This window comes from Meles meles, chromosome 16, assembly GCF_922984935.1.
Source record: "Meles meles chromosome 16, mMelMel3.1 paternal haplotype, whole genome shotgun sequence".
NCBI lineage: Eukaryota > Metazoa > Chordata > Mammalia > Carnivora > Mustelidae > Meles > Meles meles.
The window spans coordinates 56,343,647-56,357,420 of NC_060081.1; the positions used below are offsets into that span (position 1 = coordinate 56,343,647).

General features: G+C 48.9%; 1 protein-coding gene across 8 annotated transcripts in view; it reads left to right on the top strand.

Moving 5' to 3' along the window:
• Positions 1 to 1,240: 1,240 nt before the first annotated feature.
• HM13 (histocompatibility minor 13) overlaps positions 1,241 to 13,774 on the top strand; it is a 39,532-nt gene continuing 26,998 nt past the window's right edge. For 4 of the 8 annotated variants that reach the window (XR_006815300.1, XM_045980713.1, XM_045980715.1 and 1 more), the window contains exons 1-2: positions 1,241 to 1,532; positions 10,516 to 10,614. Coding sequence is in view for 6 of the 8 variants with exons in the window: in XM_045980713.1 (XP_045836669.1) it covers positions 1,350 to 1,532; positions 10,516 to 10,614 (282 nt within the window). In the remaining 2 variants the exon portion in view is untranslated. The remainder of the gene's footprint in view (positions 1,533 to 10,515; positions 10,615 to 13,774) is intronic. The other 4 variants (XR_006815301.1, XM_045980717.1, XM_045980716.1 and 1 more) reach the window with 2 other exon arrangements.

Genomic DNA, 13,774 nt, shown 5'->3' on the forward strand with positions numbered 1-13,774 from the left:
TGGGTAACCCCGTTAGTTCCCTGGGTCATATTCACAATCTCCCACTCTGCAATGTAAAGAGTGATGGCCAGATCTGCCCCAGAGCAAAGGAAATCAAATGCTTAGCCACAGGGGAAGCAGGACTGTCTCCAGTTTCCAATCATATTCTCTCCGATAAGGAGGCACAGAGCCGTGAGGCCTGGTTGCTGGGCGAATCCTGTGGCTTGAATTATTGATGGGTGAATTCATCAGGCACACTGCCTTCATCCATTCATTCCGGTCATGTGCAGCTTATTGAAAAACACAGCCTGAAACTGGACACCATCTGCCCAGAACTAAGTTATTCTGATCCATACTCCTTAGCCTCCTACGTAGCTGGATGTTGCAAAGAGCAAAGGCTTTGGAGTCCCACAGACCTGAGCTCAAGAGGCTCCTGTTCCACTTCTGGCTGTGTAACCTGGGCTGGCTAGTTTAGCTTACTTCTGTGAGGCTCAGTTTCCTCATCTGTAAAATGGGACCAGTCATCTCTTACTAATGTTATGGAGATAACACACACACACACACACACACACACACACACACACACACCCCTTTACACACATGAAGTTACTAGTTCAGTGTCTGGCACATACTAGGCAAACAACTCTTTCTTTTTTTAAAAAAAAAATATTTTATTTATTTATCTGACAGACAGAGATCACAAGTGGGCAGAGAGGTGGGCAGAGAGAGTGTGTCCATTAACACACTATAGAATACATAAGTACATAGGAATATCCTACAGACTCCATATTTTTCTTTATTTTCTTCATTTTATTGTCTTCCCAGCCCCTTCCCCTACCACCGCACTAAAAGTGCAAGTTTCACGAGTATAGGGACGGACTTTTGCCTGTATTGTTCCTCTCTGTGTCCCCAGAGCCTGGGGCAGCGTCTGACACATAATGGAATACTCAAATATTTAAAGAGTGAAGAAACAATTAAATATCAGATGAATTATGCATGAATTAACAAATTATGAGTTATCAGGATGAGGTCTTGTGGGGAGAGAAACAGGAGATTGAGGAAGTCGTCTGGGATATGGGATCCTCAGGTCTCCCTCGGGATGGATGCCCCTGCACAGTCGTCTCAGGGTTCCTTTCCGGACACATCGCGAGTTGCTTAGCAACTGGTCGCCCGGCCCTCCGCTACCATTAGAGGGCGCGCGGGCGGGGAGACGTGAACGCGCACGCGTGCGCGGCGCGGACCGGCGAGGGCAGCACGTCACTTCCTGTTTCTTTAAGGGAACGTGGCTTTTCCCTGCAGCGCCCGTCTTCCCGTCTGCGTCTCCGCTGCGCCGGCAGGAGCTGGAGTCGGACCCCGAGCGCAGCGTCGCCATGGACTCGGCCCTCAGCGACCCGCACAACGGCAGCGCGGAGGCAGGCGGCGCAGCCAACGGCACGACGCGGCCACCTTCCACGCCCGAGGGCATCGCGCTGGCCTACGGCAGCCTCCTGCTCATGGCGCTGCTGCCCATCTTCTTCGGTGCCCTGCGCTCGGTGCGCTGCGCCCGCGGCAAGGTAGGGTCGGAGGCAAAACCGCGCGCGCTTTCCATCTCCCACCTGGGACATGACTGATACGGACCCTCCTTCCCGCCCTTGGCGGGACAGACCCCTCCTCTCCCCAGACACTGATCCTTCACGGCATGGATCACCACCGCTTCCCCATCCTGAGCGCATATCCGGGAGCTGGCCCTGGGTGCTCCGGGATCTGACACCTCCCCTCACAGGGACCGGCTTCTGCCCCGACTCGGACCCTGACACATTCCTGCCTCTGTCCGTCATGCTGCAAACACTGTCAGCCTCATACCGGGATTCGAGCAGTGTATTATTCTGAGCCTACTGGCCCCAGCGAGGCCGGCCTCACCCTCTGCTCTGGCTGCTTATCCCATATGGGACACCTCATCTTGGGTTCTGGGTCAACCCCCGTCTGTACCTGATGGCGCGCTGGTCCTGACAACTGAGTGGTACAGTCCCCTTTCATTCCTCCGTTCGGAACCCTGCCTCATCCACCCTAGGGCAAATTCTGGCATCCTGAAACTGTGACACCTGTCTAGCTGGAATCTGTGACCCGTAGTGTACTCTTCTAAAACCTCCAGATCAGGCCCTTGAGCCACCTCAAAAAAATTAAACCAAAGATATAGCCGCAGCTCAGGCACCAGTTTTTTGCTTCACTTCTCAGACCAGTTTCACTCAACCAGTCCTTCAGAACCTGGCACCACAGTGCCTCTCTTTTTAACCAGGCATAGACCCCTTCTTTTGCTGGTTTGGTCTTCCTGACTGGTAGACACTCCCAGTCTTGGACCTGTCCTAGCCTGAGCCCAGACCCTGTTCCCAACTCCTCACCCTGTTCCCACCCCCCAGACCCTGACCCTACCTTGTAGTTTTTCTCTCTGTGCTCCCTAAGACAGTCCCTCCACCAAATTGAGCTCACCTACTGAGCTGTTGTTGGGCTCCCTTATGAGACCAGGCGAGACCCATTCCTGATCGTCCTCAACATATGTCCCATTGGACACCTAGAAGGACCCCATCATCTCCCCCTCTCTCCATCTTCTTCCCTATTAAGTCCTCTCCAACCCCTTGAACCGATTGCTTCTCACTTCCTGGCACCCTTTCCCCTCCTAATCTGTAGCTCCTCCCCAACCAAAACCTGAAGCTGAACCTAAGCGGAAGCTGTCTTACCCGAAGAGGGCAGGTCCACATGGCAGCTGCCACTTTTGAAACTGCTCAAGTGCAGGTTTTCAAACCATTACACAACTTGAGGTCTGCCACCTTCCTTACCCAAGATCAGAGAACTCTCTGTTGGGTCCTTCTTTGGACAGACACAAAGGGAAATAGTCAGGGCTTAGATGGTCCTATTTGCCTTTCCATTCTGCCTCTTCTAAGCAGGGTTCAGGCGTCTGACTTTACTTTTTGCTGAGATTGTGATCTCAGGGTTGTGAGTCTGAGCCCTGCGTCTGTCTTTGTGCCAAGTATGGAATCTGCTTGGGGTTCTCTCCCTCTCTGTCCCTCCTGCTCATGCTTGTGCACTTTCTCTCTTCCTCTCTCTTGCTCTCAAATAAACAAATCTTTTTTTTTTTTTTTTGAGATTTTATTTATTTATTTGACAGGGAGAGAGAGAGAGAGACAGTGAGAGAGGGAATACAAGCAGAGGAAGCGGGAGAGGGAGAAACAGGCTTCTCACAGATCAGGGAGCCCGATGTGGGGCTCGATCCCAGGACACTGGGATCATGATCTGAGCCAAAGGCAGATGCTTAATGACTGAGCCACCCAGGCACCCCTCAAATAAATAAATCTTTAAAGAAAAAAGACAGCTGAAGAGTTGGCCAAAGCTCTGGTGTGGCGGGAACAGAAGGTGCGCATTGAAGAGAGCTCTCCATCCACCATGGCCTCTAGAATACCTTGCCCATCATCTCCTGCAGGCTGCGTGAAATTGCAGACAGCCAGACCCACCACCAATAACAGGATGTTTTGAAATTTGCAAAGCCTTCACCGTCTTTGATTCTCCCAGCAACTGAATGTTACAGATGGAACCAGTTTTATTTTCTTTGTCTTAACGGAGAAAGAAACTGAGGGTCAAAGAAATGACTACTCCTGATCCCTCTGCCAATAAGGGGCAGAACTAGGTGTTGCTAAACCTAGTCCAAGGCTGTCCTTGATATATGTGCCTCTAAAGACCCACACAAGTGGCATTTGGGCCTAGTTTCCCCCTAGGAAAATACAAAATACAAAAGGCAGCAACTCCCTTTTTCTACCCTGAGTCATGTTTCCCAGTCATGTGGCGAGGAGAGAGAAAAGTTAGTGTGGGGGCCCGGGAGTTTTGATTTCCCACCAGTGTTAGACCTTAAAGCCAGCTGAGAGAGGGCATGTGAGGACAGAATTCTCTCTGGAGCCAAGTTGTCCATAACAGGCAGGGCAAATTGTGAAATCATGGGGAGAAGAAGGTGGAGCATCCAGGAGTGTGTTGGGAAGAAGTAGCCGTGGGAGGAGCAGTCTTAGAGGGGTGCCCATCCCTCTTAGAGACCTGTGTTCCCAGAAGGGAGCAAATCCCAACCCAAGCAATAGCTGGGGATCAAATTACTTCAGAGGCCCTTGGCCTGTAACTCAGAGGAGCCCCTCAGCCAACTGGACTGGGCTTCTGCTCTGTGCCAGGCCCTGGGCTTGGTACCAGGGGTGCTGGGACAACAAATGCCAGGCCTTGTCTTCCCAGAGCTCAGTGCCCCACGGAAAACCAGATGTGTAAGCCGCCAACTAAACCGAATCCTGATACACCTTCCAGAGGAGGCCGAAGCTGCCTTTGCAAAGATGGGCGAAAGTTCAGCAGGCGGAACAGGAGAGAGGGAGGCATGGCTTTGCAGGGTGCATTCAGAGGGGCAGCGAGCAGTGCAATGCGAGCGCCCGGGGCAGGGCCTTGGAGGCCATAACAGAAAGATGTTCAGGCAGCCTGCAGCCTTTCTGCATGATAGAATCCTGAAGGCAACACAGTAGTTCATCTTCATAGCTACAAAATGACCACACACTTGTAAAAAAAAAAAAAAAATTCCAAGCCATGCAGAAGTATAAAGGAAAAGCCAAAGCCTCCTCAGTACCACTCCTTGAAGGAACCCAGTTAGCTCTTTGGTGTGTAATCTTCCAGAACTTTTCTATGTACATATAAATGTGTGTGTGCCTGTGTGTATACACAGATGTAAATTTATTTTTATAGCAGTGGGATTTTATAGTACATACTGCTCTGCAATTTGATGTGTGTGTGTGTGTGTGTGTTTTAATGCTGTGTCATGGTCATTTTCCTGTCCATACCTGCAGATCTGCCTCATTATTTTATGTCAGGGAGGGTAAGTAACACATGCCTGTAATACAGAATTTCAGAGGTGCAGAGGGCATGGCGAACGCCTCCATCCCACCCAGCTACCCAGCTTCCCTCCCCAGAGGCACCCCCCATTACCTGTTTCTTGGATATCCAAGAAGTTCTGTGCCTTTACAAATAAATAGTCATATGCTTTCCCTGCATTTTTGTAGTATAACTTACATTTTGTTATAAATCCACTTTTTGGCACCTGGCTCTTTTCACCAAGTATATGTTGGAGATCAGGATATCCGTGCGCATGGAGTGGTCATGTTCTTCGACAGATCTGTGGGATCCAACCTGTGTCCCACAATTTGTTTAGAGCACTGGTCTCAGAGTGTGATCGCTGGACCAGCAGCAACAGCCAGAGCCTCACCTGGGAGCTGGTTCAAAACGCAGATTCTGAGTTAGGGCCTAGCAGTCTGTTTTCACAAGCCCTCCTGACAGTTCTTCTAGGTGCTCATGTGAGAACCTCAGATTTAGAGTTCTCCACGGGTTGTTCAGATGGGTGTCAGTCTTTTGCTATGACAAGCCATGCTGAAATTCATCCCCTTATAGGTTTGTTATTTCACACTTGTTTGTATTCATAGGATTTTTTTTTTTTTGGAAATTGATTTGTTGGGTCACAGGCCATGTGCATGTTTGATTTAGATGGATCTTACCAAATTACGCACCCTCGAGGTTGTATAAGTTTATACGCCTGCCAGCAGTGACCTTAGTTCCTGTGGTAATGGCTGTGCGACAGTCCAGTCCCAGGGCTTTCTGAGCCAGACTGGGGGATCCAGTCAGGTCTAGGCTTCACAAAGAGCTCCTGGCAGAGTCAGTGATGGGCGGGAGGGAGAAAAGGAAGGAGGCTGGTGAGGTGTTTACCATGAAGGCTGCAGTGGGGCACCGGATTTGGTGGGGGGAGAGGGTGCCAGTTTGAGTTCTAGAAATGCTTAGGAAGCAGAGTCATGGTGAGGTGAGTGGGTGAGTGTGGTGGAAAGAGGAGGAGACCCTGGGGTCTCCATCTGGGGTGACATGAACAGAATGGTCCACAAGTCCCAGATCATTTCTAGGACATGGCCTGGAAGCAGCACTCCCAGAGCTCGGGCCGAGCCAATGACTCGAAGCGGGGCATCTGTCTTCCCTTGCTGCTTTTGCTTCCGCCCTGATAACTGAACGTCTACAGTGTCACTGGAAGCTAAATTTATTTCGGCTATTTGTGTCAGCTTCTCTCTCTCTCTCTCTCTCTCTCTCTCACACACATACATACACACACACACACACACACACAGACATACACTCTTTCTCTCTCACTAATTACGTTTGTGTTTTGGGAGCTATTGCATTTGCTTAAGAACAACTGGTTTGAAAACCCACTTCGAATGGGTGGAGAATCCTAACAACTTTTTATATTTTTGTAACAACAAAGGTTAACTGTTTGGGGGGGGGTGTTTGTGAGGGGTGGAGCAGAGCGAGAGAGAATCTTAAGCAGGCTCCATGCCCAGTGCAGAGCCCAACATGGGGCTCCATCTCATGGTCATGACCTGAGCCGAAATCTGGAGTCAGATGCTTAACCGACTGAGCCACCCAGGCACCCCAAAGGTTGATTATTACATTGTCACAAGCTCCCTGAGCATCTTGTCACAACTTGCTAGCAGAAATTTCCAGGTAGGAAAGGTAGAGGTCATCTAGGAAGTAGTGGCTAAGAGTTGGGACACTGGGGGCACCTGGGGGGCTCAGTGGGTTAAAGCCTCTGTCCAGCTCAGGTCATGATCTCGGGGTCCTGGGATCAACCCCCGTATCAGGCTCTCTGCTCAGCAGCGAGCCGGCTTCCCCCTCTCTTTCTGCCTGCCTCTCTGCCTACTTGTCATCTGTCTGTCAAATAAATAAACAAAATCTTTAAAAAAAAATAAAAAAGAGTTGTGTGGGACACTGGAACCAGACTGCCTCTGTTTGAATCCAGGCTCCACCACTCACCAGCTGTGTGACCTTAAGCAAGTTACTTTATCTCCCTGAGCTTCAGTTTCCTCATCTGTAAAGGGGAGCTTTTAAAAATACCTGCTTCATAGAGTTTTTGTGAGGATGAAATCACATATAGCACCTAGAGCAAGCCTTCGTACATAGAACGCTCTCTGTAAGTGTTATCTTTATTACTGTTACTGTCAGATTTCCAGTCTCGCATTCTGACTCAGCATGGCGGCATGGATATTTACACAGTCACCCATGGAGGAGCCAGAGTCCTTTGTATAGTGGGATATGTGTCTAACCTTGGCTTGTCATCAAGTAATTTTAAGCTTCTTTCCACCCAAGATACAGGGCTGAATTGAAAGGAATATGTGGGGGACACCTGGGTGGTTCATTTGGTTAAGCATCTGCCTTCGGCTCAGGTCATGATCCCAGGGTCCCGGGATCAAGTCCCACATCGGGCTTCCTGCTCAGTGGGGAGTCTGCTTCTCCCTCTGCCTGCTGCTCCCCCTGTTGTGCTTGCTCGCTCTTTCTCTCTGACAAATAAATAAATAAAACCTTTTTCTTAAAGATTTTATTTATTTATTTGACAGAGATCACAAGTAGGCAGAGAGAGAAGGGAAACAGTCTCCCCTCTGAGCAGAGAGCCGATTCGGGGCTCGATCCCAGGACCCGGGGATCATGACCTGAGCTGAAGGCAGAGGCTTTAACCCACTGAGCCACCCAGGCGCCCCTGAATAAATAAAATCTTTTTTAAAAAGGGGGGAAAGGAAAGGAAAGGAAGAAAGGAATATGTGGAAATGAGCCATAACACTGGTTTGTAGGTGAGACCAGAATCCCCTGTGCTTTGCACCTGCAGGTCCCTCTGCCTCCTGTTTCCCTGCCTTGTACACAAAGTGAATTCCTCAACTCTGTATATATTTGGCTCCTACACCCTACCAGAACCCATGCTTGACCTTCAAGCCTTTGCCTAAGTGCTATCTGCTTTCTTGTGATTCTTTATATACCACTACTACTACTACTACTACTACTACTACTACTACTACTTATAATAATACAGAGTCTAGACAGCTCGTGTGACAGCTCAAGGCACAATACTAAGTATTTCCAATGCAAAAGTCATAGAATCCTGGGGCGCCTGAGTGGCTCAGTTGGTTAAGTGTCTGCCCTAAGCTCAGGTCATGGTCTCAGCATCCTGGGATCAAGCATTGTTGAGTCTGCCTCTCCTCTCCCTCTGCCTCTCCCCGCCCTCCTGGCTTGTGCACATCTCTCTCTCAAATAAATAAATAAAAATCTTGAAAAAAAAAAAAAAGTCATAGAATCCTGAAATTCACCATACAGCTGAGGAGTTTGAGGCTCTGAGAGAGAGAAATAACATTCCTGGGCCCCACAGCTGGAAATAGGCAGAGCTGGAAGTCACTTTCTGACATCAGAGCCCTCTCCCATCCATTTGGCACTCAGGCTGGGTACCGCAGCAGTATACGCCTTGTTTTGTCACGTGTCACGCTGTATTGTGATGTTCTCTCTGCATGTCAGGGTCTTGGCCTGCCTGCCTGTGGACTCTGAGATGAATAACTGCCTAATTTACGTTTGGGCCTCTGCTCCTGCTACAGGGACATACATTGAACTTGTGGAGGTACACAGAGGGGTGGGGAAATTTTCCCCAGCCCCACAGCACACTGCTGCCAAAAGCAGACACCCAGGGCTGGGGGAGATGGAGGGAGTCAGTACTCACCCCACCCCTTCTAGCAGAGCTGCCCCTGGATACTCCGGAAAGGAGGGTCTCCCTCCTGGCCACCTCAGTCAGGCACATGCTGGGGTTTGGTGAAAGGCCTCCCCCCTCCCCCTCTCCCCAACAGTCCCAGCTCCTCATACACAGTTACAGCACTTCACAGTTTGCCAGGCTGTTCCGCATCCTATATCTCATTTAGTTGAAATCTCTCGGCCCTTTTAGAGGTAAATAAAGCTAGAGACTGTGATCCTGTTTGACAGAGGAGTAAACTGAGACTCCGAGAGCAAAGGATGTGCCTCAGTCACCCAGCAAGCTGTTTACTAGAGCACCGAATGCCTTTATCGTACTTTATGTGTATCGTTTGCGTGCATGTGAATTTTATCTGCAGGAAAAATTCCCTGAAGTGGAAGTGCTTGGTCAAAGGTGTATGCACTTGTGATTTTGACAGATACTGTCAGTGTGCTCTCTGCAGGAAGACCGGTTTACCCTCCTGAGGGTACCAAGGGTCAGCACCTTGTTTCCCCGTAGCCTCACCAGCTCAGTCTGTTACCCAGCGTGGGGACTTCCGCCATTCTGACAGATGAAAACTGGAATCTCAGTGCACTTCACTTCGAGCTTCTCTTATTAAGAGTGAGGGTAGAGGGGCGCCTGGGTGGCTCAGTGGGTTAAAGCCTCTGCCTTTCGCTCAGGTCATGATCTCGGGGTCCTGGGATTGAGGCCCACATCAGGCTGTCTGCTCGGCAGGGAGCCTGCTTCCCCCTCTCTGCCTGCCTCTCTGTCTACTTGTGATCTCTCTCTGTCAAATAAATAAATAAAATCTTTTTAAAAAAGAAAGTAAGTAAGTAAGTTAGTTTTATGGCAGGGGCGGGTTTTTTTTTTTTTTTAATATTTTATTTATTTGACAGAGAGAAATCACAACTAGGCAGAGAGGCAGGCGGAGAGAGAGGAGGAAGCAGGCTCCCCACGGAGCAGAGAGCCCGATGTGGGGCTCGATCCCAGGACTCTGGGATCATGACCTGAGCCGAAGGCCGAGGCTTTAACCCACTGAGCCACCCAGGCGCCCCATGGGGCGGTTTTTTCAGTCTGTTAAGTGTCTGTCTTTGGCTCAGGTCATGATCACAGGGTCCTGGGATCGAGCCCCACATCGGGCTCCCTGCTTCGCGGAAAGCCTGCTTCTCCCTCTCCCACTCCCACTGCTTGTGTTCCCTCTCTCGCTGTGTCTCTCTGTCAAATAAATAAATAAAATCCTTTAAAAAAAAAAAAGTTCTCTGGCTGGAATTCTATGAAGTTGATAAAATCCCTATTCTGTGCTGTTGCTCCACTCCCAGTTTTTCCCTTTTTTAAAGTACTGAAATTATTTTGAGTACATCCAGGCTTTTTCATGTAAATATTTCTCCTCTGTTGTGTCCTTACCCAAAGCACATTGTCGCCAACTGTAGCATCTGCCACTGTGGATTTAATTGTGGCTTTTACTCTTAACAGATTCAGTTTCCCCCATCAAATTTCTTAAGTGTAAGTTCTGTCAGGATTTGCTTCTCCTTGCAGTTGGCGTCTGCCGTGTACAGTTTCAGTTGCTGTCAGTTTTATCAGTTGTTGGGTTGTTTCTGCTCAGACCTATTGGATATCAAATTCACCGTGTTTACCTGGCAGCTAATCCATAAGGAAACTGGGAATAGTTCTCATGAGGTCTAGGACTGCTCTGGTGTCACAGTGTCCAGGGTTTTCTCTCAATTATTCCATGCCACAACTGCCTCTGCCATCACTCTTGTCCCCAGATGCGCCACACGTGCACTGCTGGGGCCCAGATGGCCCTCGTGCAAAATGGCAGGGTGAAGTATCTTGCCCCAGGGCGGGCAGAGGGAACCGCATTGCCAAAGCCTGGGGTCGGGAAGATGTGGTGGGAGGATAAATGAGCCCCAGCCCCAGAGGCCAAAACTGCACCTCCGACTCACAGGCACCTTTCTTGTCTGCTCTAGAACGCCTCAGACATGCCGGAGACTATCACCAGCCGGGACGCCGCCCGCTTTCCCATCATCGCCAGCTGCACACTCTTGGGGCTCTATCTCTTTTTCAAAGTAAGTCCTTTGCCACCCGTTGTGTTATTTGGTTTAAATAACTTTGTTTTGTTTTGTTTTTCCCATCACAGGAGATACGCATGTTCATTTGTAGAAAATAAAGAACAAGGGGAAATAAAGTCCTAATAATTCACCTCTAGACCGACTGCCTACACAGAGATAACCACCGATGGTGTTTAGGACTCTTTCCCATAGCCATTATTTCTTTTCTCTGTGTGGCTTTTTTGTTTTGTTTTCAGGATACCATTTTGGTTCGCACTGTACTGTTTATGCTGGGACGGGGTATAGCTTGTGTTCCAATGCGCCTCTACCATACTAATTGCCTTTTTTTTTTTCTTTAATTTACCGAGGTTTATTTTCCCAATAAAAGTTACACAGGCTCAGTGTTGAAAACGTGGAAAACACAGAAAAATAAAAAGGGGAAAACAGCAGTCATCCAAAACCCCACTACCAGAGACAATCACAGATTCCCTTTGGAGGTGTGTCCTTGCGCTGTTTTCCCGGTGCATGGTTTCTCCGTAGCTGTGGCCACGTGGCGTACTCAGTTTTGTAGCTGCTGCTTTCACTCCCCATTAATAACATCATAAGCATTCTCTCATGTTAACTGCAAACTCTTCTGAAGCTTTTCTTTTTTTTTCCTTCTTTTTTTTTTTTTTTTTTAACTATAACACATACTATTTTCTGATTATGGAAGTAAGATATGCAGAAAACTTTTAAAGAGCAGGGGGGGAAATATGCAGAGGTAACAGTCACTATTAACGTTTGGGCATGTCTCCTTTCAGGCTTTTAATAAGCATGCTTTCCACATAACTGTGATCCTATCCTAGCTGTAGTGTTGTGTCCTGTGTTTTTGCAGTCGTGCCTCACAAGCGCTTTTCCCCTGGTCACTGAAAAGCTCTCAAGGACGACTTTTAATTCACGTGTTAAAAACACAGGTAGATGGCGAAAAAAAAACATTTTCGGTCTAAGGGAAGATGTAAATGAGTCATAATCTTCTCCCCAGTGTAGTTTCTCCTGGATCTTCCGCATAGATCTATGTTTATGTTCAAATTTAAAAACAAATATATGTATGAGATACAGGGTGTTTACCGTAGAGATATTTTTCTATCTGTGCAGTCACGTCTGCCTCCTTAATCTTAATACCTGCCTGTGGCTCTGTTTTATGGCTGCGCCTCTGAGGGATATCTGGCGCTGGGATGTCATAGCGGTGCTGCCTCGAGCACCAGCCCCGGGGTACAGGATCTCGGCCTGGGCACGTGTGTTCAAGTGTATTTGCAGTAGGAGGACCAGGTCACGTAGCATCTCCATTTGTAGTTTGAACAGATAGTTCCAAGTCCCCGCAAAAGATGGCGCCCTTTTCCATTTCCCCGGATCGGGAGCAGTAGGCTGGCTACCTTGACTCTCACCAGCATGGGGTGGCATCAGAATTGCTCATCTTTGCCAATCTGTGAGTCCACGATGTAATATTGAACACCTGCTTCCTGTCCCATCGTTCCCTCGCTGTTGGATCAGAACTGCTTCTCAATGGTTTCAGAATCCCCCATAGGCAGGTTGACCACAGCTCACCTCCAGCACCTCCCCCCGCCCCACTTTAAACAAAAGAAGTCATTCAGATTTTTACTCTTACAAGCCAGAGTGCATCAAGTAACATTAGGTTTTCACGGATTTTTTTTTTCCTGGACCTTGGGTGAAGAGTTGGATTTATTCCATGCTTTGGTTCATAGCATCCCGTCATCAGTCCATGCCAGGCACCCCTCTACCCCTAGTGCCCACCTCCATGTCCCATCTCCATGTCCCTGTCCACAAGAAACACCTGCTCTGATGTGTTTGCTTTGTCTTCAGATGTGTGTCTCCTTATAAAACATATGGTGTCGGTCTGTCTGTGTCTACTGAGAGTGCAGCTTCCATTTACAGAGCTGTGCGGTGCATCTCCCTCTGTTTGCCCTTTCTCTCCCCTGTACTTTGGAGATCTCTCTGAGGCCGTCTGCACATCTGGCCCATTGCCTCCAGCTTAGCTTTTGGCAGAGATTTCTCAGGTCTCTGCTGTGCTGAGTGCCAGGGATACATCCCCAGGCCCTTGCCTCAAGACCCTCTAACATTTTTAATGCTTAGGATTCTTTCCTTCAGCTAGGTTCTCTCAGAAAGAAATTTCTGGCAGTGGAGGGTAGGGGCATTTTTCTTTAAGCCACTCGATGCTCAGCCTGTCCCCCACTGCAGGCGGGTAAGCCCCAGCCTGCCGTGCACCAGAGGACATACCTCTTACTCATGTCTCTAGAGGGTCCACACTGGGATTTCTGGAGGCGGCGACCCGGACAACACAGCCAACAGATTCCTCCCAAACTCCAGGCTGGTGGCTTGTGAATTGGTTTTCTGAATGGTGGGTTCCCTCGGCCCCTTTCCTCCCCACCGCCACCCCAGGTGGGACGTTTCTCAACGTCATAAAAATTATCTGATTCCACCTCATTTAAAACTGATTGCTCTGAGGCAGCTTACAAAAATCATACCCAGCAGCATAAGCATAAAAAAGTAAAGGAAGAAATGGGAGTGAAAGAGAAAATTAAAATAGGATAAAACAAAGCCTTGGGTGAGGACCATACCCTGAACTCAGGCCGTAAACTTGAGAGACATGTACTTTTGATGCTCTGATACTGGTGTCGCTCTGCACTTCTAGCAGCTAAAGCACAGAGAAAGCCAGGCTTGGTGAGACGGGGTGCCCAGTCCATAGGCCGCACAGTCCAGCCAACTCGCTGTAAGTTGCAGCCAGAGAGATTGCCCAGGGAAGGAGCAGTGGGAAGGAGCACTACTGAGAGGTAGACCACATCGTCATAAAACATGGTCCACGGGCCTATGAAGTATGTTCATAGGGCTTTTTCTTTTCTTTTTTTTTTTTTTTAAAGATTTTATTTGTTCATTTGACAGAGAGAGAGAGATCACAAGTAGAGAGGTAGGCAGAGAGAGAGAGAGAGATTGAAGCAGGCTCCCTGCGGAGCAGAGAGCCCGATGCGGGGCTCGATCCCAGGACCCTGAGATCATGACCTGAGCCGAAGGCAGCGGCTTAATCCACTGAGCCACCCAGGCGCCCCCATAGGGCTTTTTCTTACAGTAGTCACATTCTAGGCCACTGCTTTGCTCATCCATCCATTCTGCAAACATTTACTGA